General features: G+C 44.2%; 2 protein-coding genes across 2 annotated transcripts in view; both read right to left on the bottom strand.

Annotated features, from left to right (window-relative positions):
- The window catches only part of ehd2b (EH-domain containing 2b), a 37,036-nt gene extending 18,702 nt beyond the window's left edge, over positions 1 to 18,334 (bottom strand). Inside the window, exon 1 of the mRNA XM_046313415.1 lies at positions 17,849 to 18,334. The gene's annotated coding sequence lies outside the window, so the exon portion shown is untranslated. The remainder of the gene's footprint in view (positions 1 to 17,848) is intronic.
- A 6,009-nt stretch (positions 18,335 to 24,343) lies between these two features.
- bicra (BRD4 interacting chromatin remodeling complex associated protein) overlaps positions 24,344 to 25,612 on the bottom strand; it is a 79,805-nt gene continuing 78,536 nt past the window's right edge. The window contains exon 17 of the mRNA XM_046313779.1: positions 24,344 to 25,612. This exon is cut by the window's right edge and continues 433 nt beyond it. Coding sequence (XP_046169735.1) covers positions 25,578 to 25,612 — 35 coding nt within the window. The 3' untranslated portion in view covers positions 24,344 to 25,577.

The raw sequence follows: 25,612 nt of genomic DNA, 5'->3' as shown, positions 1-25,612 counted from the left end.
TGTCTGTCTGTCTGTCTGTCTGTCTGTCTGTCTGTCTGTCTGTCTGTCTGTCTGTCTGTCTGTCTGTCTGTCTGTCTGTCTGTCTGTCTGTCTGTCTGTCTGTCTGTCTGTCTGTCTGTCTGTCTGTCTGTCTGTCTGTCTGTCTGCAACATTATGCATATTACACCCATCTGTCTGTCTGCCTGTCTGTCTGTCTGCAACATTATGCATATTACACCCAACTGAACACTGCCTGCCTGTCTGTCTGTCTGTCTGTCTGTCTGTCTGTCTGTCTGTCTGTCTGTCTGTCTGTCTGCCAGTCTGTCTGCCAGTCTGTCTGCCAGTCTGTCTGCCAGTCTGTCTACAGTGCATCATCTAGATACTACAGTATATTATCTAGAAACTACAGTATATTATCTAGAAACTACAGTATATTATCTATAAACTACTGTATATTATCTAGAAACTACAGTATATTATCTAGAAACTACAGTATATTATCTAGAAACTACAGTATATTATCTAGAAACTACAGTATAGTATCTAGAAACTACAGTATATTATCTAGAAACTACAGTATATTATCTAGAAACTACAGTATATTATCTAGAAACTACAGTATATTATCTAGAAACTACAGTATATTATCTAGAAACTACAGTATAGTATCTAGAAACTACGGTATATTATCTAGAAACTACAGTATATTATCTAGAAACTACAGTATATTATCTAGAAACTACAGTATATTATCTAGAAACTACAGTGCATTATCTAGAAACTACAGTATATTATCTAGAAACTACAGTATATTATCTAGAAACTACAGTATATTGTCTAGAAACTACAGTATATTATCTATAAACTACAGTATATTATCTAGATACTACAGTATATTATCTAGATACTACAGTATATTATCTAGAAACTACAGTATATTATCTAGAAACTACAGTATATTATCTAGAAACTACAGTATATTATCTAGAAACTACATTGCATTATCTAGAAACTACAGTATATTATCTAGAAACTACAGTGCATTATCTAGAAACTACAGTATATTATCTAGAAACTACAGTATAGTATCTAGAAACTACAGTATATTATCTATAAACTACAGTATATTATCTATAAACTACAGTGTATTATCTATAAACTACAGTGTATTATCTATAAACTACAGTATATTATCTATAAACTACAGTATATTATCTAGAAACTACAGTATATTATCTAGAAACTACAGTATATTATCTAGAAACTACAGTATATTATCTAGAAACTACAGTATATTATCTAGAAACTACAGCGCATTGTCTAGAAACTACAGTATATTATCTAGAAACTACAGCGCATTGTCTAGAAACTACAGTATATTATCTAGAAACTACAGTATATTATCTAGAAACTACAGTATATTATCTAGAAACTACAGTATAGTATCTAGAAACTACGGTATATTATCTAGAAACTACAGTATATTATCTAGATACTACAGTATATTGTCTGGAAACTACAGTATATTGTCTGGAAACTACAGTCTACTATTTTATATATATATTTTTTTCGGCAGGGACACATATAGGACGTTACCCTCCACAGCATAACCTTCACTCCAGATTCAAAACTCCAACCCTACAACCTAATTTTGGACAAAATTACCTGGAAATATTACCACTTGCAAGGATTCCATTTTTTCAAGCTGTACAGAGGGTGCTTTGGCAAACAAACAGTAGAGACCTGAGGACACCATCCAACTGGAACTGAGACAGACCAGATACAACGTGAATTAGCCCTGAGGTGTGAAGTGAGAGGTGCCATAGCCTTTGAGCCCAACAAACGACGGGAGTCTGTTCAAAGACCATTCCATTTTCTACAAGAAATCTGACTCCAGAAATAACAGCTTCTCCCAAGTGGGTCCGACACCAACTCCCACTGCCTGCTGCTAGGATTCCACCTGGCGATCTGTTCACCATCTGCCCTGACCTGTCTCCCCCTGTCTGGTACAGGTAACCCCACCACACTCCCCCTGTCTGGTACAGGTACCCCCACCACACTCCCCCTGTCTGGTACAGGTACCCCCACCACACTCCCTCTGTCTGGTACAGGTACCCCCACCACACTCCCCCTGTCTGGTACAGGTACCCCCACCGCACTCCCCTGTCTGGTACAGGTACCCCCACCTCACTCCCCCTGTCTGGTACAGGTACCCCCACCACACTCACCCTGTCTGGTACAGGTACCCCCACCACACTCCCCTGTCTGGTACAGGTACCCCCACCACATTCTCCCTCTCTCCCTGGTCTGTCTCCCCCTGTCTGGTACAGGTACCCCCACCATACTCTCCCCTCTCTCCCTGGCCTGTCTCCCCCTGTCTGGTACAGGTACCCCCACCATACTCTCCCCTCTCTCCCGAGCTTTCGCCTGCCTCCAGCACCCAGGCACTGTTGGGGCGAGTGAATCTGAACTTACAATGGCCCCAAGTCGTTATATATATATTTTTTGTGCATTTTGCTATTTGCCTCATGACTCCTGCATGCTTTGTTGACTATGAACTTTCTTGTTTACCCAATCGTGGGATTAACTATGTTTGTTTCCACACTCTGGACTCTATTGGTTACACATACTCTTTGCCCTCCCATCCTGTTCTAACCACCTCTCGCCGGCTTGGTATTCATGTCACCTGATGAAATAGCTGTACAATATGATCTTGTTGCCATCTCATGCACATTCAGATGTCATAGATCAGCACTGCAGATCTCTCCCTGTCCTCTGCCGTGCCCTGATTATATTACTGCTGATGATATCTGGAAATGTGCATGTACACCCAGGACCATCTACTGTTGCTAGCCCCAATTCTGACTTGGGCTCCGATATCTGCTTCACTGATTTCTGCTCTCGTAAAAGCCTGGGGTTTCTGCACGTTAACAGTAGAAGCTTATTACCTAAAATGGATCCATTGAAAGTGTGGGTTCCCAGCTCCAATCCAGATGTGTTGGTCATTACTGAGACGTGGTTCAGGAAGAGTGTTTTGACCACTGATGTTAACCTTCCTGGTTATAACCTTTTTGGAGAAGACAGATCTTCCAAAGGTGGTGGAGTGGCAATCTTTACCAAGGATCACCTTCAGTGATCAGTTGTCTCCACCAAGTCTGTCCTCAAACAATTTGATTTGCTGGTTTTAAGCATTAAACTTTCAAACAGCTCTTTGTTGACTGTTGCTGGGTGACTGTTGCTGGGTGACTGTTGCTGGGTGACTGTTGCTGGGTGTTATCGTCCTCCATCAGCTTGTACCCTACCTGCCCTGAGCTCTCTCCTGGCCCCTTACACGAAGTCTGAATTTGTCTTGCCAGGCGACCTAAACTGGGACAGGCTTAAACCACCTGACCAAGTCCTAAATCAATGGGACTCCCTAAATCTTTCTCAGATAATTACCAATCCCACAAGGTATGACTCCAAACACCCAAACATCCTCGATGTTATCCTCACAAATATCAGTCTGGCTTTTTCTGTAATGACCTTAGTGATCAGTATTACAGCTGTGTTTGTAATGGCTGTTCAGTGAAATGACCTGTCCTGATTTGTCATAGACACTTGCTAAAAGAAAATAAATTAGCATGACCTGGCTTCTGTAAATTGGTATAGAATCAGCGTGATCCCCCTCCGTCGAAGACACTTGGACCTTATTTTTAAAAATATTTTCAGTGGTTTTACTAACAAACATGCCCCCATAAAGAAAATGAGAATTAAAAACAGGTTCAGCCCCTGGTTCGACCGTGATCTTGCAGAGTTACTCCACCTCAAGAATTGCATTTGGAGAAAGGCTCTGCACAGGCATACTCAGGCTGACTGGCTCTCGTTCAGGCAAATGAGAAATAAGTGCACTCAGGCTATCCGGAAGGCCAAAGTTAGTTACTTCAAGGATCAGTTCTCTTTCTGTGGGTTTAACCCCAAGAAGTTCTGGAAAACGGTTAAAGACCTGGAGAAGAAACACTTCTCCTCACAGCTGCCCATCAAATCAAATCAAATCAAATTTATTTATATAGCCCTTCGTACATCAGCTGATATCTCAAAGTGCTGTACAGAAACCCAGCCTAAAACCCCAAACAGCAAACAATGCAGGTGTAAAAGCACGGTGGCTAGGAAAAACTCCCTAGAAAGGCCAAAACCTAGGAAGAAACCTAGAGAGGAACCGGGCTATGTGGGGTGGCCAGTCCTCTTCTGGCTGTGCCGGGTAGAGATTATAACAGAACATGACCAAGATGTTCAAATGTTCATAAATGACCAGCATGGTCAAATAATAATAAGGCAGAACAGTTGAAACTGGAGCAGCAGCACAGTCAGGTGGACTGGGGACAGCAAGGAGCCATCATGTCAGGTAGTCCTGGGGCACGGTCCTAGGGCTCAGGTCCTCCGAGAGAGAGAAAGAAAGAGAGAATTAGAGAGAGCATATGTGGGGTGGCCAGTCCTCTTCTGGCTGTGCCGGGTGGAGATTATAACAGAACGTGGCCAAGATGTTCAAATGTTCATAAATGACCAGCATGGTTGAATAATAGTAAGGCAGAACAGTTGAAACTGGAGCAGGAGCATGGCCAGGTGGACTGGGGACAGCAAGGAGTCCTCATGTCAGGTAGTCCTGGGACATGGCCCATATCCCTTAATGTTGATGATGTGGTTGTTACTGACAAGAGGCACATGGCTGAGCTCTTTAATCACCACTTCATCACATCAGGATTCCTCTTTGACTCAGCCACGCCTCCTTGTCCGTCCAACATCTCCTCATCCCCCACCCCTTCTAATGTGACTATCCCCGATGCTCCTCCCTCTTTTTCCCCTGCGCTGCTACAAAGTTTCTCCCTGCAGGCGGTCACTGAGTCCGAGGTGCTAAAGGAGCTCCTTATTAAACTTGACCCCCAAAAACACATCTGGGTCAGATGGTTTAGACTGTTTCGTCTTTAAGGTTGCTGCTCCTATCATCGCCAAGCCTATATCTGACCTGTTTAACCTGTCTCTTCTCTCTGGGGAGGTTCCCATTGCTTGGAAGGCAGCCACAGTGCATCCTTTATTTAAAGGGGGAGATCAATCTGATCCTAACTGTTACAGGCCTATTTCTATTTTGCCCTGTTCATCAAAGGTGTTGGAAAAACTTGTCAATAATCAACTGACTGGCTCTCTTGATGTCTATAGTATTCTCTCTGCTATGGAATCTGGTTTCTGCTCAAGTTCTGGAAGTGTCACTGCAACCTTAAAGGTCCTCAGTGATGTCACCATTGCCCTTGATTCTAAGCAATGTTGTGCTTCTATTGTTATTGACTTGGCCAAAGCTTTTGATACGGTAGACCATTCCATTCTGGTGGGCCGGATAAGGAGTATTGGTGTCTCTGAGGGGGCTTTGGGCTGGTTTGCTAACGACCTCTCTCAAAGAGTGCAGTGTATAAAGTCAGAACATCTGCTGTTTCAGCTACTGCCTGTCACCAAGGGAGTACCCTAAGGCTCGATCCTAGGCCCCACGCTCTTCTTAATTTCCATCCACAACATAGCTCAGGAAGTAGGAAGCTCTCTCATCCATTTATATGCAGTTGATACAGTCTTAAACTCAGCTAGCTCCTCCCCGGATTTTGTGTTAAACGCTCTACAACAAAGCTTTCTTAGTGTTCAACAATCTTTCTCTGCCCTTAACCTTGTTCTGAACTCCTCCAAAACAAAGGTCATGTGGTTTGGTAAGGAGAATGCCCCTCTCCCCACAGGTGTGATTACTACCTCTGAGGGTTTAGAGCTTGAGGTAGTCACCTCATGCAAGTACTTGGGAGTATGGCTAGACGGTATACTGTCCTTCTCTCAGCACATATCAAAGCTGCAGGCTAGAGTTAAATCTAGACTTTGTTTCCTCTATCGTAATCACTCCTGCTACCAAACTAACCCTGATTCAGATGACCATCCTACCCATGCGAGATTATAGAGAAAGCATTTATAGATTGGCAGGTAAGGGTGCTCTCTCGCGGCTAGATGTTCTTTACCATTCTGCAATCAGATTTTCCACCAATGCTCCTTATAGGACACATCACTGCACTCTATACTCCTCTGTAAGATGGTCGTCTCTGTAAACCCGTCGCAAGACCCACTGGTTGATGTTTATTTATAAAACCCTCTTAGACCTCACTCCCCCCTATCCGAGATATCTACTGCAGCCCTCATCCTCCACATACAACACCTGTTCACTCCCCCCTATCTGAGATATCTACTGCAGCCCTCATCCTCCACATACAACACCTGTTCACTCCCCCCTATCTGAGATATCTACTGCAGCCCTCATCCTCTACATACAACACCTGTTCACTCCCCCCTATCTGAGATATCTACTGCAGCCCGCATCCTTCACATACAACACCTGTTCACTCCCTCCTATCTGAGATATCTACTGCAGCCCTCATCCTTCACATACAACACCTGTTCACTCCCCCCTATCTGAGATATCTCTGCAGCCCTCATCCACATCAACACCTGTTCACTCCCCCTATCTGAGATAGCAGCCCTCATCCTCCACATACAACACCTGTTCACTCCCCCCTATCTGAGATACCCACTGCAGCCCTCATCCTCCACATACAACACCTGTTCACTCCCCCCTATCTGAGATACCCACTGCAGCCCTCATCCTTCACATAAAACACCCGTTCTGCCAGTCACATTCTGTTAACGGTCCCCAAAGCACACACACCCCTGTGTCGCTCGTCTTTTCAGTTCGCTGTTGCTCGCGACTGGAACGAGCTGCAACAAACACTCAAACTGGACAGTTTTATCTCAAACTCTCCATTCAAAGACTCAATCATGGAACCTCTTACTGACAGTGGTGGCTGCTTAGCGTGATGTATTGTTGTCTCTACCTTCTTGCCCTTTTTGCTGTTGTCTGTGACCAATAATGTTTGTACCATGTTAATATATAATATAATATATGCCATTTTAGCAGACGCTTTTATCCAAAGCGACTTACAGTCATGTGTGCATACATTCTACGTATGGGTGGTCCCGGGGATCGAACCCACTACCCTGGCGTTACAAGCGCCATGCTCTACCAACTGAGCTACAGTGCTGCTTCCATGTTGTTGTCATGTTGTGTTGCTACCATGCTGTGTTGCGACCATGCTGTGTTGTTACCATGCTGTGTTGCGACCATGCTGTGTTGTTACCATGTTGTGTTGCTACCATGTTGTGTTGCGACCATGTTGTGTTGCGACCATGCTGTGTTGCGACCATGCTGTGTTGCGACCATGCTGTGTTGCGACCATGCTGTGTTGCTACCATGCTGTGTTGCTAGCATGCTGTGTTGCTACCATGCTGTGTTGCTACCATGTTGTGTTGCTGCCATGTTGTTGTCATGTTGTGTTGCTACCATGCTGTGTTGCTACCATGTTGTGTTGCTACCATGCTGTGTTGCTACCATGCTGTGTTGCTACCATGCTGTGTTGCTACCATGTTGTGTTGCTACCATGTTGTGTTGCTGCCATGTTGTGTTGCTGCCATGTTGTTGTCATGTTGTGTTGCTGCCATGTTGTGTTGTTGTTGTCATGTTGTGTTGTTGTTGTCATGTTGTGTTGCTACCATGTTGTGCTGCTAACATGTTGTGTTGCTACCATGTTGTGGTGCTACCATGTTGTGGTGCTACCATGTTGTGGTGCTACCATGTTGTGTTGCGACCATGCTGTGTTGCGATCATGCTGTGTTGTTGTCATGTTGCTACCATGCTGTGTTGCGACCATGCTGTGTTGCGACCATGCTGTGTTGCGACCATGCTGTGTTGCTACCATGCTGTGTTGCTACCATGCTGTGTTGCGACCATGCTGTGTTGCGATCATGCTGTGTTGCGATCATGCTGTGTTGCGACCATGCTGTGTTGCGACCATGCTGTGTTGCGACCATGCTGTGTTGCGACCATGCTGTGTTGCGACCATGCTGTGTTGCGACCATGCCTTATTGTCATGTGTTAATGCCATGCTATGTTGTTGTCTTAGGTCTCTCTATGTCGTGTTGTGTGTTTTTTAAATTTTTATCCCAGCCCCTGTAGGCCGTCATGGTAAATAGGAATTTGTTCTTAACTGTTTTGCCTCGTTAAATAAAGGTTAAATAAAAAATTTAATTGTAAGAGCATGTCTGGAAAAACATGGTGTTCCCTTGCAGTGGAAACACTAACACACACACAGCCGTGTGTCCCCTCACACCCAGCCCTACCACATTAGTAGCCTACCTCATTTCCTTACATTGAAATGAGTAAGACATCAGTTTTTCCGAGAGGATGTGTTTGTTCTCAAGGGAACGTTAAATGAGTGAATGATTATCAATTGTTCGCACAATGGAATGCTGTTGGAGAGAACACACACACACACACACACACACACACACACACACACACACACACACACACACACACACACACACACACACACACACACACACACACACACACACACACACACACACACACACACACACACACACACACACACACACAGATCCTCTCTACATGCACAGACACAGTCTGCCTTTTCATCACCAGTTTGCTCTGAGCAAGTTATTACAGGAGTCACCTACCAAATGGTGCTGTAGGCTCCTATAGAAGCACTACGTCTGATAGGCTCCTAGAGAAGCACTACCTCTGATAGGTATGAATGGTGCTGTAGACTCCTAGAGAAGCACTACATCTGATAGGTATGAATGGTGCTGTAGGCTCCTAGAGAAGCACCACGTCTGATAGACTCCTAGAGAAGCACTACATCTGATAGGCTCCTAGAGAAGCACTACATCTGATAGGCTCCTAGAGATGAATGGTGTCTGATAGACTCCTAGAGAAGCACTACATCTGATAGGTATGAATGGTGATGTAGGCTCCTAGAGAAGCACTACATCTGATAGGTATGAATGGTGCTGTAGACTCCTAGAGAAGCACTACGTCTGATAGGTATGAATGGTGCTGTAATGTAACTGCATGTGGTCAGATCAGATATCACCTCCTGTCCATCTCTCTTCTTTCATTCTCTCCCCCTCTGCTGGTAAGAGCTACATTGAGAGAATAAAGATCAGATCAGTCACACATCGATAGATGTGAACTCATCTGTGGACGAGAGAGAGACAGACAGAACTTCCTGGCCAAAATGTTTCCCTGCATTAGCGATGGTGTAAACTTAGCAGTAGAAAGCCTGAAAAGTATATTTAACATATCACTTTTTAAATGTACTTTATTTTAAATAAGAAAATTAGTAGCAATGAGAAATGGTTTGATGAAGAGCGATAAAACATAAGAAATACATTGAGAAATATATCCAACCAAAAACACGGACCCAGAAAACCAGAACGCAGGTCCATTTACTACTATGGGGAATCAGTGCGGAAGCACACTGCGACCAATGGAAAGAACAGCATATCGGAAAACAGCTCAATAACCACGTTTCCATTCACAGAGTTTTACGTGAGTAAAGTCATCCCCGTTAAAATAAATAAGTCACGACAGCTGTGATGGAGACAGGAAGTTTCGGGTACAATTTTATACATGCCTACAGATAATTTGTTCGTTCGACATGGTAAGGATCTTTTTGAGTCTGTAAAATGAATAACGCACGAAATGGCTGTGGAAATACCTTTACGCACAGATGGTTTTTATATCAACATCATATTGAAGTAAACTTGAAATCACGCGATAATATGCTGTGTGGTCCTCCCACTACCACTCGGGAAACCAGGTAGTTTATTAGGCTACAGATTATTTATAATATATCATGAACTTCACAGGGTGGTGAAAGGTGACGAGCTGGATTCTCCTTTTTATAAATATCTTGGGTCTTATTCTGATGACACGATGATCGATGCTTGGCTGCTGTTTGACTAATATTCTCTCTTTTACCCATAATAATGTCATTATCATGTAGACTAAGACAACCTGCACTGTATCTGAGAGACGTTGGAAAGAGCGCACGGGCCAAGACCGGAAGAGGCACATTTCATATTTAGCGCAAAGTTTTTGTGTCAAAACTACCGGTAAGGTTCAAAATGAGATGGAAACACATCGAATTTTCGATTTTTATTCGGTAAATGAAAACTTAAACGGAAAAGTTAATTTTGTGCACTTCTTCCATCACGCAACAAGTCCGTTTGGTGGGAACAGCAGGAAGCACCACAGGTGGGGAAATGCACATATTGTCTTTATCCAGATTTTAGAATATTTACATGGAAATCTGTTGCCGTGGAAACCTAGCTAGAGAGATGGAAGATTCCAGAGTATCAAGTCACTTCTGTGAAACACTGAATACACAACACAAAATAGTTATCTAATACAAAATGGAGATGTATGTAATGGGATAAACCACTTCTTCAACCTATTCGGCCCTGTAACAAAGAACCCAGAGCTAAAATATATTATACATGCTCATTTACTAAACTTAGAATCAACTGTTAAAGACTACCAGAACGCAATGGATTCTCCAATTCCATTGAATGAACTGTGGAGTCTGCGTCAACAACAACCTCAGGGATATCCTCTGCAGTATCATCAACAGCAGTATCATCAACACCATCATTTCCTCAGTGAAAACAAAATGACAAATTGGCTTCTTACCAGAATACCGTATCACAGACCATGTATTCACCTGGCAAACCTTAATTAAAAATAATTTTAAAAAAACAATCCTAAACAAACCAAAGTATTCTCATGCTTTGTTTTTTAAAAAGCTATTGACTCAATTAGGCACGAGGGTCTGCTGTATAAACTGATGGAAAGCAGTTTTTTTGGGGGGGTGGGGGGAAATCAATTTCCACAAACAATGTGTTAAAATTGGCAATAAACACAGACGTATTCCCTCACGGCCGGGGGATGTGTCAGGGATACAGCTTAAGCCCCACCCTCTTCAACATATATGTCAACTAATTGACGCGGGCACTAGAAAAGTCTGCAGCACCCGGCCTCCCCCTGCTAGAATCTGAATGAAGTCAAATGTCTACTGATGATCTGGTGTTCCTGTCCCCAACTAAAGAGGGCCTACAGCAGCACCTAGATCTTCTGTATAGATTCCATCAGACCTGGGCCCTGACAGTAAGGTCCAGATAGCAGGACCACAAACATAAATTCCATCGAGACACTGTTGCCCTAGAGCAACACAAATACACCTACCTCGGCCTAAAACATCAACACCACAGGTAACTTCCACAAGGCTGTGAACAATCTGAGAGTCAAGAGGAGCCATCAAAAGGAACATCAAATTAGAAATCCCAGTTAGGATCTGGCTGATACAAAAGTATGTGGACACGCTTTCAAATGAGTGGATTCGGCTATTTCAGCCACACCCATTGATAACAGGTGTATAAAATCAAGCACACGGCCATGCAATCTCCATAGACAAACATTGGCAGTAGAATGGTCTTGCTGAAGAGCTCAGTGACTTTCAACTTGGCACTGTCATAGGATGCCACCTTTCCAACAAGTCAGTATTTCAAATTTCTGGCCTGCTAGAGTTGCCCCGGTCAGCGGTAAGTGCTGTTATTGTGAAGTAGAAACGTCTGTCGTACAAATTGTCTCTGGCCTCGGTTGCAACACTCACCACCGAGTTCCAAACTGCTTCTGGAAGCAACGTCAGCACAATAACTGCTCATCATGAGCTTCATGAAATGAGTTTCCATGGCCAAGTCATGACGCAATGCTGAGCGTCGGCTGACGTGGAGGGGTGTAAATCTCACCGTCATAGGACTCTGGAGCAGTGGAAATGCATTCTCTGGAGTGATGAATCACGCTTCACCATCTGGCAGTCTGTCGGACGAATCTGGGTTTGGCGGATGCCAGGAGAACACTACCTGCCCCAATGCATAGTGCCAACTGTAAAGTTTGGTGGAGGAGGAATAATGTTCTGGGGCTGGTTTTCATGGTTCGGGCCCCTTAGTTCCAGTGAAGGGAAATCTAAATGCTCCAGCATACAATGACATTCTAGACTATTCTGTGCTTCCAACTTTGAGGCAAAAGTTTGGGAAAGGCCCTTTCCTGTTTCAGCATGACAATGCCTCCATGCACAAAGCGAGGTCCATACAGACATGTTTTGTTGAGATCGTTGTGGAAGAACTTGACTGGCCTGCACAGAGCCCTGACCTCAACCCCATTGACCACCGTTGGGATGAATTGAAACATCTAGTGGAAAGCATTCCCAGAAGAGTGGAGGCTGTTAAAGCAGCAATGTTCCAACATCTAGTGGAAAGCCTTCCCAGAAGAGTGGAGGCTGTTATAGCAGCAATGTTCCAACATCTAGTGGAAAGCCTTCCCAGAAGAGTGGAGGCTGTTATAGCAGCAATGTTCCAACATCTAGTGGAAAACCTTCCCAGAAGAGTGGAGGCTGTTATAGCAGCAATGTTCCAACATCTAGTGGAAAACCTTCCCAGAAGAGGGAGGCTGTTATAGCAGCAATGTTCCAACATCTAGAGGAAAGCCTTCCCAGAAGAGTGGAGGCTGTTATAGCAGCAATGTTCCAACATCTAGTGGAAAACCTTCCCAGAAGAGTGGAGGCTGTTATAGCAGCAAGGGGGGGAACAACTCCATATTAATGCCCATGATTTTGGAATGAGATGAATGAGATGATTAACGAGCATCTCGTGTCCACATACTTTTGGTCATGTAGTGTACTCACACACACACAAACATATACAGTTGAAGTCAAAGTTTACATACACCTTAACCAAATACATTTAAACTCAGTTTTTCACAATTCCTGACATTTAATCCTAGTAAACAATTCCTTGTCATAGGTCAGTTAGGATCACCACTTTATTTTAAGAATATGAAATGTCAGAATAATAGTAGAGAGACTGATTTATTTCAGCTTTTATTTCTTTCATCACATTCCCAGTGGGTCGGAAGTTTACATACACTCAATTAGTATTTGGTAGCATTGCTTTTAAATTGTTTAACTTGGGTCAAACGTTTCGGGTAGTCTTCCACAAGCTTCCCACAATAAGTTGGGTGAATTTTGGCCCATTACTCCTGACAGAGCTGGTGTAACTGAGTCAGGTTTGTAGGCCTCCTTGCTCGCACACGCTTTTTCAGTTCTTCCAACACATTTTCTATAGGTCTGAGGTCAGGGCTTTGTGATGGCCACTCCAATATCTCGACTTTGTTGTCCTTAAGCCATTTTGCCACAACTTTGGAAGTATGCTTGGGGTCATTGTCCATTTGGAAGACCCATTTGCGACCAAGCTTTAACTTCCTGACTGATGTCTTGAGATGTTGCTTCAATATATCCACATAATTTTCATGCCTCATGATGCCATCTATTTTGTGAAGTGCACCAGTCCCTCCTGCAGCAAAGCTCCTCCACAACATGATGCTGCCACCCCCGTGCTTCACGGTTGGGATGGTGTTCTTCAGCTTGCAAGCCTCCCCCTTTTTCCTCCAAAAATAACGATAGTCATTATGGCCAAACAGTTCTATTTTTGTTTCATCAGACCAGAGGACATTTCTCCAAAAAGTACGATCTTTGTCCCCATGTGCAGTTGCAAATCGTAGTCTAGCTTTTTTATGGAGGTTTTGGAGCAGTGGCTTCTTCCTTGCTGGGCGGCCTTTCAGGTTATGTCGATATAGGACTGGTTTTACTGTGGATATAGATACTTTTGTACCTGTTTCCTCCAGCATCTTCACAAGGTCCTTTGCTGTTGTTCTGGGATTGATTTGCACTTTTCCCACCAAAGTACGTTAATCTCTAAGAGACAGAACAAGTCTCCTTGAGTATGTATGGAGGCTGCGTGGTCCCATGGTGTTTATACTTGCGTAATATTGTCTGTACAGATGAACGTGGTACCTTCAGGCGTTTGGGAATTGCTCCCAAGCATGATTCAGACTTGTGGAGGTCTACAACTATTTTTTTCTGAGGTCTTGGCTGATTTATTTAGATTTTCCCATGATGTCAATCAAAATGGCACTGAGTTTGAAGGTAAGCCTTGAAATACATCCACAGATAAACCTCCAATTGACTCAAATGATGTCAATTAGCCTATCAGAAGCTTCTAAAGCCATGACATAATTTTCTGGAATTTTCCAAGCTGTTTAAAGGCACAGTCAACTTAGTGTATGTAAACTTCTGACCCACTGGAATTATGATACATTGAGCTGTAAGTGAAATAATCTGTCTGTAAACAATTGATGGAAAAATTACTTGTGTGATGCACAACCGACTTGCCAAAACTATAGTTTGTTAACAATACATTTGTGGAGTGGTTGAAAAACGAGTTTCAATGACTCCGACCTAAGTGTATGTAAACTTTCAACTTCAACTGTATATACACAAACACAACACAGCAGTTTGGGGTCACTTAGAAATGTCCTTGTTTTTTAAAGAAAAGCTCATTTTTTTGTCCATTAAAATAACATCAAATTTATCAGAATTACAGTGTAGACATTGTTCATGTTGTAAGTGACTACTGTAGCTGGAAACGGCTGATTTTTTAAATGGAATATCTACATAGGCATACCGAAGCCTATTATCAGTAACCATCACTCCTGTGTTCCAATGGCACGTTGTGTTAGCTAATCCAATTTTATCATTTTAAAAGGCTAATTGATCATTAGAAAACCCTTTTGCAATTATGTTAGCATGGCTGAAAACAGTTGTGCTCATTAAAGAAACAATAAAACTGTTCTTTAGACTAGTTGAGTATCTGGAGAATCAGCATTTGTGAGTTTGATTACAGGCTCAAAATGTCTAGTAACAAAGAACTTTCTTCTGAAACTCGTCAGTCTATTCTTGTTCTGAGAAATGAAGGCTTTTCCATGCAAGAAATTGCCAAGAAACTGAAGATCTCGTACAACGCTGTGTACTACTGAACTACTGTTCACAGAACAGCGCGAACAGGCTCTAACCAGAATAGAAAGAGGAGTGGGAGGCCCCGGTGCACAACTGAGCAAGAGGACAAGTACATTAGACTGAGTGTCTAGTTTGAGAAACAGTCGATTCGTTTGACGTGTTGCGAGGCGTCAATATTACACCGGGTTTCCGCCCCCTTTTTAAATGATTTCTGACATGGAATTTCCCAGGGAAGCCATGCTGCGACGAGGTTACATTGTGGCAGAATACCTGACCACTGTGACTAACCCAAATCTAAGAAAAGCCTCGGCTATGGACAGACTCAGTGAGCATCAAATCAAAGTTTATTTGTCACGTGCGCTGAATACAACAGGTGTAGTAGACCTTACAGTGAAATGCTGAATACAACAGGTGTAGTAGACCTCACAGTGAAATGCTGAATACAACAGGTGTAGTGGACCTTACAGTGAAATGCTGAATACAACAGGTGTAGTAGACCTTACACTGAAATGCTTACTTACAGGCTCTAACCAATAGTGCAAAAAAGGTATTAGGTGAAAAATAGGTAAGGAAAGAAATAAAACAACAGTAAAAAGACAGGCTTTATACATTAGCGAGGTTATATACAGTAGAGAGGCTATATACAGTAGAGAGACTATATACAGTAGAGAGGTTATATACAGTAGAGAGGTTATATACAGTAGAGAGGTTATACACAGTAGAGAGGTTATATACAGTAGAGAGACTATATACAGTAGAGAGGCTATATACAGTAGAGAGGCTATATACAGTAGAGAGGTTATATACAGTAGAGAGGTTATATACAGTAGAGAGGCTATACACAGTAGAGAGGCTATATACAGTAGAGAGGCTATATACAGTAGAGAGGTTATATACAGTAGAGAGGCTATATACATTAGAGAGGCTACATACAGTAGAGGCTATACACAGTAGAGGCTATACACAGTAGAGAGGCTATACACAGTAGAGAGGCTATACACAGTAGAGAGGTTATATACAGTAGAGAGGCTACATACAGTAGAGAGGCTACATACAGTAGAGAGGCTACATACAGTAGAGAGGCTACATACAGTAGAGAGGCTATATACAGTAGAGAGGCTACATACAGTAGAGAGGCTATATACAGTAGAGAGGCTATATACAGTAGAGAGGCTATATACAGTAGAGAGGCTATATACAGTAGAGAGGCTATATACAGTAGAGGCTATATACAGTAGAGGCTATATACAGTAGAGAGGTTATATACAGTAGAGAGGCTATATACAGTAGCGGGGCTATATACAGTAGAGGCTATATACAGTAGAGAGGCTAGATACAGTAGAGAGGCTATATACAGTAGAGAGGTTATATACAGTAGCGGGGCTATATACAGTAGCGGGGCTATATACAGTAGAGAGGCTAGATACAGTAGAGGCTATATACAGTAGAGAGGCTATATACAGTAGAGAGGTTATATTCAGTAGAGAGGCTATAAAAGAGCAGTAGTGTAAAAGAGGGGTTGGTGGGACACAATGCAGATAGCCCGGTTAGCCAATGTGCAGGGGCACTGGTTGGTCGGGCCAATTGAGGTAGTATGTACATGAATGTATAGTTACAGAGCATAGCCTTGCTATTGAGAAAGGCCGCCGTAGGCAGACATGGCTCTCAAGAGAAGACAGGCTGTGTGCTCACTGCCCACAAAATGAGGTGGAAACTGAGCTGCACTTCCTAACCTCCTGCCAAATGTAGGGCCATATTAGAGACACATATTTCCCTCAAATTACACAGATACACAAAGAAATCAAACAACATTTTCACAAACTAGATTTATTTTACTGCTAATAATATATTTTAAATGTTATTCTCTTGAAACTTGTTGTGTGTGTCATGTTTACTGTTAATGTCCGATTATTTTTGTCTTTTAATTCACTTTGTGGGTTTCATTGGTTGTTTTAGTTTTTCACTACAGCGGGGAGAAAGGGAGAGAGAGAGAGATCACTGGCAGAGCCAAATATAATCTATAGTGAACATTCTAGAGTACTGCAGAGCCAAATATAATCTATAGTGAACATTCTAGAGTACTGCAGAGCCAAATATAATCTATAGTGAACATTCTAGAGTACTGCAGAGCCAAATATAATCTATAGTGAACATTCTAGAGTACTGCAGAGCCAAATATAATCTATAGTGAACATTCTAGAGTACTGCAGAGCCAAATATAATCTATAGTGAACATTCTAGAGTACTGGTAGAGGCTCTATAGTGAACAATCTTGAGTACTGGCAGAGCCAAACAGAATCCATAGTGAACATTCTAGAGTACTGGCAGAGCCAAACAGAATCCATAGTGAACATTCTAGAGTACTGGCAGAGCCAAACAGAATCTATAGTGAACATTCTAGAGTACTGGCAGAGCCAAACAGAATCTATAGTGAACATTCTAGAGTACTGGCAGAGCCAAACGGAATCCATAGTGAACATTCCAGAGTACTGTCAGATAGAATATTCTAGAGCAGTGTTCCACAAACTGTGGGGTGCACCTGGGGGAGGGGGGGTGGGGCAAAATGTGTAGAATTTCAGGAAATGCACTTTAAAACAGATTGTTTTTCTCTCCACCCCTTATCAAAATGTGCAGAATTGCAGGAAATTAGCTTTAAACCTGTGAAATGTTCTCTGCCAAACAAATAGGGGTGTGAACAGTTTGTATCATTAATTAACAGGGGTCATAGATATAGACGTGGCGTATGCGGGGGGCTTAAGTCAGAGATGGCGCAGTGGGGAACTGTACAGACACAGCGTTTGGTAGTTTTAACAGACAGGGCGATGTATCTTGGGAGTTCACTATAACAGTGGGAACAGGGTGACCCTAGCTAAATGCATCAGAGCAGACCGCTACCAAGACTTCCCATTTCACTGATTCAAATACTAAACTTTCAACATGTTCCATTCGGCGCATCACAATTTCCATAAAAGGTCTTTATACGGAAACTTGTTAACACAGTTTAGGAAACATGAGTTTTAAAAGTCAGAGAACAAAACCCTTACCTGGAAAAGATGGGAGAAACGTCTCCTCCCTTCAGGAGGTTGAAGAATGCAGCTGCATGTATGCTGTTAGTAAATATCAGCTACTCAGGAGGGTGCTCTCTCTCTCTCTCTCTACTGTTAGTAAATACCAGCTACTCAGGAGGGTGCTCTCTCTCTCTCTCTACTGTTAGTAAATACCAGCTACTCAGGAGAGTGCTCTCTCTCTCTACTGTCAGTAAATACCAGCTACTCCGTGTGCTCCTGTGAGGTAAGGGCAACCAGAAGCCTGTCAGTCCGTGGGATGGTTTCTCTCCAGAGTTGAATATGTTTCAAATGAAGGGGTCCTCTCTCTGCATACTGGAGGAAGACAGGAACACACTGACTACACCTTTCTCTCTCTCTCCTCTCTCAATGCACCTCCTCTCCCAGCGATGCCAAGCAAAACTCTGGGACTAACCCTGAATCTCTACTGTTTAGAGCTGGGAAAAAGGTTGGGTGGGGTACTGGCAGGGAAGGTTGAGGAGGGTGGAGAGCACTGGGTGTACGTGCGATGGGGGAGTTGGATAAATCATTTGGGTGGAGTCTTTCTTTGATGGCAACCCCAATACAGAGATCTTCAACAGATCTTAAAGAGTCGATAAAAATGGAGATTACACATCCTGCCAATGGTTGCATTATTCAGTTATATAGTTTCCCCCAGTTCTTAAAATGTTTTTTTAAATATATTTTTTATGTAATAAACATTCTCAGAGACCACCCCATGACTTAGGTTAAGTTCCCAGCATTTAGACATTTTCCACTGTCTACCTTCTCTCCTCCTCCTCTCCGCAACTCTCGAAAACCCCGCAGGCACACCACCCAGCGCAACGTTTCCACTGCCACTGGCGCCTCCTGCTGGTTCTCAGCTACATTGCATCCTTCTCCCCCTTCAAATCGACACCTCTTCTGACAGCGCTACTCATCCAATGGTATGCAGGCTGCCCTGAATGTCCCACAATAAGTAGAAATAAGTAAAAGGCCCAGAGTTTTTCCTGGTCAAATCACATTAGTGGAAAACCCTTTACATCAACAAACATAAGGCACTGTAATGGAAGCACGAGAAGCATCACAGAACCATCCTGTGGTGTTGTGCATTAGCATCGACTAGCCCCAGCGATATGAAACTTTTCAGGGAAGTTAGGAACCAATATACACGGGTAGTTAGGAAAGCAAAGGCTTTTTCTAACAGGAATTTACATCCTGCAGCACAAACTCCAAAAACATATGGGACACTAAAGTCCATGGAGAAGAAGAGCACCTCCTTCTGGGACACTGTAAAGTCCACGGAGAATAAGAGCATCTCCTTCTGGGACACTAAAGTCCATGGAGAATAAGAGCACCTCCTCCTGGGACACTGTAAAGTCCATGGAGAATAAGAGCACCTCCTTCTGGGACACTGTAAAGTCCACGGAGAATAAGAGCATCTCCTTCTGGGACACTGTAAAGTCCATGGAGAAAAAGAGCACCTCCTTCTGGGACACTGTAAAGTCCATGGAGAATAAGAGCACCTCCTTCTGGGACACTAAAGTCCATGGAGAATAAGAGCACCTCCTTCTGGGACACTAAAGTCCATGGAGAATAAGAGCACCTCCTTCTGGGACACTGTAAAGTCCATGGAGAATAAGAGCACCTCCTTCTGGGACACTGAAGTCCATGGAGAATAAGAGCACCTCCTTCTGGGACACTAAAGTCCATGGAGAGAGAATAAGAGCACCTCCTTCTGGGACACTAAAGTCCATGGAGAATAAGAGCACCTCCTTCTGGGATACTAAAGTCCATGGAGAATAAGAGCACCTCCTTCTGGGACACTGTAAAGTCCACAGAGAATAAGAGCACCTTCTCGGACACTAAAGTCCATGGAGAATAAGAGCACCTCCTTCTGGGACACTGTAAAGTCCATGGAGAATAAGAGCACCTCCTTCTGGGACACTAAAGTCCACAGAGAATAAGAGCACCTCCTTCTGGGACACTAAAGTCCATGGAGAATAAGAGCACCTCCTTCTGGGATACTAAAGTCCATGGAGAATAAGAGCACCTCCTTCTGGGACACTGTAAAGTCCACAGAGAATAAGAGCACCTTCTCGGACACTAAAGTCCATGGAGAATAAGAGCACCTCCTTCTGGGACACTGTAAAGTCCATGGAGAATAAGAGCACCTCCTTCTGGGACACTAAAGTCCACAGAGAATAAGAGCACCTCCTCCTGGGACACTGTAAAGTCCACAGAGAATAAGAGCACCTCCTTCTGGGACACTGTAAAGTCCATGGAGAATAAGAGCACCTCCTTCTGGGACACTAAAGTCCATGGAGAAAAAGAGCACCTCCTTCTCGGACACTGTAAAGTCCACAGAGAATAAAAGCACCTCCTCCCAGCTGTCCACTGCACTGAAGATAGGAAACACTGTCACCACCGATAAATCCACGATAATTGAAATTCTCAAGAAGCATTTTTCTACGGCTGGCCATGCTTTCCACCTGGCTACCCCTACCCCGGCCAACAGCACTGCAACCCCCCCACAGCAACTCGCCCAAGCCTCCCCATTTCCCTTTAACCCAAATCCAGATAGCTGATGTTCTGAAAGAGCTGCAAAATCTGGACCCCTACAAATCAGCCGGGCTAGACAATCTGGACCCTCTCTAAAATGACCCGCCGAAATTGTTGCCACCCCTATTACTAGAATGTTCAACCTCTTTCGTATTGTCTGAAATCACCAAAGATTGGAAAGCTGCCGCGGTCATCCCCCTCTTCAAAGGGGGAGACACTATAGATACAAACTGTTATAGACCTAAATCTATCCTACCCTGCCATTCTAAGGTCTTCGAAAGCCAAGTTAACCTTCTCCATTGTGCAATCTGGTTTCCGAGCCGGTCACGGGTGCACCTCAGCCACTCTGAAGGTCCTAAACGATATCATAACCGCCATCGATAAGAGACAATACTGTGCAGCTGTATTCATCGACCTGGCCAAGGCTTTCGACTCTGTAAATCACATTATTCTTATCGGCAGACTCAACAGCCTTGGTTTCTCAAATGATTGCCTCTCCTGGTTCAGCAACTACTTCTCAGACAGAGTTCAGTGTCAAATCGGAGGGCCTGTTGTCCGGACCTCTGGCAGTCTATGGGGGTGCCACAGGTTTCAATTCTTGGACTGAATCTCTTCTCTGTATACAACAATAATGTCGCTCTTGCTGCTGGTGATTCTCTGATACACATCTACACAGACGACAACATTCTGTATACTTTTGGCTCTTCTTTGGACACTGTGTTAACAAACCTCCAGACGAGCTTCAATGTCATACAACTCTCCTTCCGTGGCCTACAACTGCTCTTAAATACAAGTAAAACTAAATGCATGCTCTTCAACCGATCACTGCCTGCACCTGCCCGCCCATCCAGCATCACTACTCTGGACGGTTCTGACCTAGAATATGTGGACAACTACAAATACCTAGGTGTCTGGTTAGACTGTAAACTCTCCTTCCAGACTCACATTAAGCATCTCCATTCCAAAATTAAATATTGAATTGGCTTCCTATTTCGCTACAAAGAATCCTACTGCCATACTGCCAAACATACCCTCGTAAAACTGACTACCCTACCGATCCTTGACTTTAGCGATGTCATTTACAAAATATCTGTCTATGACAGTGCCATCCGTTTTGTCACCAAAGCCCCACATACTACCCACCACCGCGACCTGTATGCTCTCGTTGGCTGGCCCTCGCTTCATATTTGTCGCCAAACCCACTGGCTCCAGGTCATCTATAAGTCTTTGCTAGGTAAAGCCCCGCCCGCTGTGAGGGGAACGGCACCTCAGTACCTCCAGGCTCTGATCAGGCCCTACCCCCAAACAAGGGCACTGCGTTCATCCACCTCTGGCCTGCTCGCCTCCCTACCACTGAGGAAGTACAGTTCCCGCTCAGCCCAGTCAAAACTGTTCGCTGCTCTGGCCCCCCAATGGTGGAACAAACTCCCTCACGACGCCAGGACAGCGGAGTCAATCACCACCTTCCGGAGACACCTGAAACCCCACCTCTTTAAGGAATACCTAGGATAGGATAAGTAATCCTTCTCACCCCCCTTTAAGATTTAGATGCACTATTGTAAAGTGACTGTTCCACTGGATGTCATAAGGTGAATGCACCAATTTGTAAGTCGCTCTGGATAAGAGCGTCTGCTAAATGACTTAAATGTAAATGTAAATCTCATCTCAGCTCATTGGTCATAATAACAACACCCACCTGTAACACGCGTTCCAGCAGGTATATGTCACTGGTCATCCCCAAAGCCAATTCCTCCTTTGGTCACCTTTCCTTCCAGTTCTCTGCTGCCAATGACTGGAACGAACTGCAAAAATCACTGAAGCTGGAGACTCATATCTCCCTCACTAGCTTTAAGCACCAGCTGTCAGAGCAGCTCACAGATCACTGCACCTGTACATAGCCCATCTGTAAATAACCCATCCAACTACCTCATCCCCATGTTATTTATCTTGCTCCTTAGCACCCCAGTATCTCTACTTGAACATTCATCTTCTGCACATCTACCATTCCAGTGTTTAATTGCTATATTGTAATTACTTCGCCACTATGGCCTATTTATTGCCTTACCTCCGTTATCCTACCTCATTTCCACACACTGTATATAGACTTGTTCTACTGTATTATTGACTGTATGTTTGTTTACTCCATGTGTAACTCTGTGTTGTTGTATTGTGTTGAACTGCTTTGCTTTATCTTGGCCACGTCGCAGTTGTAAATAAACTGTTCTCAACTGGCCTACCTGGTTAAATAAAGGTGATCTGGCCTACCTGGTTAAATAAAGGTGAAATATATTTTTAAATCAACTCTTCTAGAAAAAAAGCCAGGTTTGATTTACAGTTTTACTAAATGTACATTTATTTTTTAAAAAGTGTCATTATACACAATAAATACAATACAAAATTAATCTGTAATAACATACTACCAATTCTCTTCAGGTTTTGTTGTACATTAGTTTGTTTGTCCATGTTGTTGTTGCTCTCGCTGCGTTTGGGTTTGACTTCTCCACTGGGCTTTGAAGAGGGATGGCATGGAGGAAGAGGGATGGCATGGAGGAAGAGGGATGGCATGGAGGAAGAGGGATGGCATGGAGGAAGAGGGATGGCATGGAGGAAGAGGGATGGCATGGAGGAAGAGGGATGGCTGGAGGAAGAGGGATGGATGGAGGAAGAGGGATGGCATGGAGGAAGAGGGATGGCATGGAGGAAGAGGGATGGCATGGAGGAAGAGGGATGGCATGGAGGAAGAGGGATGGCATGGAGGAAGAGGGATGGCTGGAGGAAGAGGGATGGATGGAGGAAGAGGGATGGCTTGGAGGAAGAGGGATGGCATGGAGGAAGGGGGATGGATGGAGGAAGAGGGATGGATGGAGGAAGAGGGATGGCATGGAGGAAGAGGGATGGCATGGAGGAAGAGGGATGGCTTGGAGGAAGAGGGATGGCTGGAGGAAGAGGGATGGATGGAGGAAGAGGGATGGCTTGGAGGAAGAGGGATGGCATGGAGGAAGAGGGATGGCTGGAGGAAGAGGGATGGATGGACAGTGATGGGGGGGGGGGGCGTCTGTGTTGACTGAAATGCATCGAACATATTGAACCGGTCAGAAAGATCAGTTGCCAGGACAACCAGAGACATTCACAACAGAAGAGATGTGCTTTACCATACAGGCGATTTCATCACCACGTCTTCATTAACACCCCAACAATAGAGTAATGTGGTTCCATTAGAGAACAGTCAACCCTCGGCAGTCAACCCTCAGCAGTCAACCCCAGCAGTCAACCCGCAACAGTCAACACGCAGCAGTCAACCCGCAGCAGTCAACCCGCAACAGTCAACCCGCAACAGTCAACCTGCAACAGTCAGTCAGAGTGCAACCCTCAACAGTCAACCCTCAGCAGTCAACCCTCAGCAGTCAACCCTCAGCAGTCAACCCTCAGCAGTCAACCCTCAGCAGTCAACCCTCAGCAGTCAACCCTCAGCAGTCAACCCTCAGCAGTCAACCCTCAGCAGTCAACCCTCAGCAGTCAGTCAGAGAGCAGTCACCTCACTATTAAAACCAGTGATACACCATGAATATGATGATGGACAACAAGAGAAGAGGACAGTTGACCTGGGGGACACATGGACAACAGGAGAAGAGGACAGTTGACCTGGGGGACACATGGACAACAGGAGAAGAGGACAGTTGACCTGGGGGACACATGGACAACAGGAGAAGAGGACAGTTGACCTGGGGGACACATGGACAACAGGAGAAGAGGACAGTTGACCTGGGGGACACATGGACAACAGGAGAAGAGGACAGTTGACCTGGGGGACACATGGACAACAGGAGAAGAGGAAACTTGATGGGGGATGGACAACAGGAGAAGAGGAAGTTGACCTGGGGGACACATGGACAAAGGAGAACATGGATCTGTGACCTGGGGGATGATACAGGCTGAACCAGAAACTCTTATTTGTGATGCTGATAGAGATCCCGATTTGGAAAGAGACACATGGATCTGTATGTGATGATATGGTTAAACCAGACCTCTCTCTTCCTGGTGTGGGTTACCTAGTGACAGCAGGCTGTAGGGCGTTATAAACCAGACCTCTCTCTTCCTGGTGTGGGTTACCTAGTGACAGCAGGCTGTAGGGCGTTATAAACCAGACCTCTCTCTTCCTAGTGTGGGTTACCTAGTGACAGCAGGCTGTAGGGCGTTATAAACCAGACCTCTCTCTTCCTGGTGTGGGTTACCTAGTGACAGCAGGCTGTAGGGCGTTATAAACCAGACCTCTCTCTTCCTGGTGTGGGTTACCTAGTGACAGCAGGCTGTAGGGTGTTATAAACCAGACCTCTCTCTTCCTGGTGTGGGTTACCTAGTGACAGCAGGCTGTAGGGCGTTATAAACCAGACCTCTCTCTTCCTGGTGTGGGTTACCTAGTGACAGCAGGCTGTAGGGCGTTATAAACCAGACCTCTCTTCCTGGTGTGGGTTACCTAGTGACAGCAGGCTGTAGGGCGTTATAAACCAGACCTCTCTCTTCCTGGTGTGGGTTACCTAGTGACAGCAGGCTGTAGGGCGTTATAAACCAGACCTCTCTCTTCCTGGTGTGGGTTACCTAGTGACAGCAGGCTGTAGGGAGCGTCCCCTCAGTAGGGCACACCGTAGTAAAACCGTTTGCAACAGAAAAACAAAATCTGTGTTCTTAATGGACTAGTTTGTGTAGTTTCAGATTATTTTTCACCCGTTTCACCTAGTGAACATGACCACGGTGTTATTTCTTCACCAGGAGACAGACAGACAGACAGACAGAGACAGACAGACAGACAGACAGAGACAGAGACAGACAGAGACAGAGACAGACAGACAGAGACAGGAAGACAGAACATGATGAACTAAGGAATGGAATGGAATACAGCGTGTGAATGAAAAACCTCAAGACTAATTATTCTAATGAATGATTGAGCGTGGTTGAGAGAGCAGAGGAGACTTCCAGAGTAAAACACAATACCTTTTTACAGAGAGAGAGAGAGTCATCATCCACTCATCCATGGAGAGACTGTGAGCATTGGGTCATGTTGTAAAGTAGAAAACATTTAAATGGACAAACAGTTCATTAAAACACAGCGAGACTTCTCTGTCCGCCTCTCCTCCTCTTCAGTCTCTACTGTCCCGTGTGTGTGTGTGTGTTATCTGCCTTGAGTCTGTGGCACCAGGCCGCCAT

The sequence above is a fragment of the Oncorhynchus gorbuscha genome, linkage group LG19 (assembly GCF_021184085.1).
Source record: "Oncorhynchus gorbuscha isolate QuinsamMale2020 ecotype Even-year linkage group LG19, OgorEven_v1.0, whole genome shotgun sequence".
Taxonomy (NCBI): Eukaryota; Metazoa; Chordata; class Actinopteri; order Salmoniformes; family Salmonidae; genus Oncorhynchus; species Oncorhynchus gorbuscha.
Note: the sequence above shows the minus strand (reverse complement) of the source record. Positions and strands in the feature narration are given on the sequence as shown.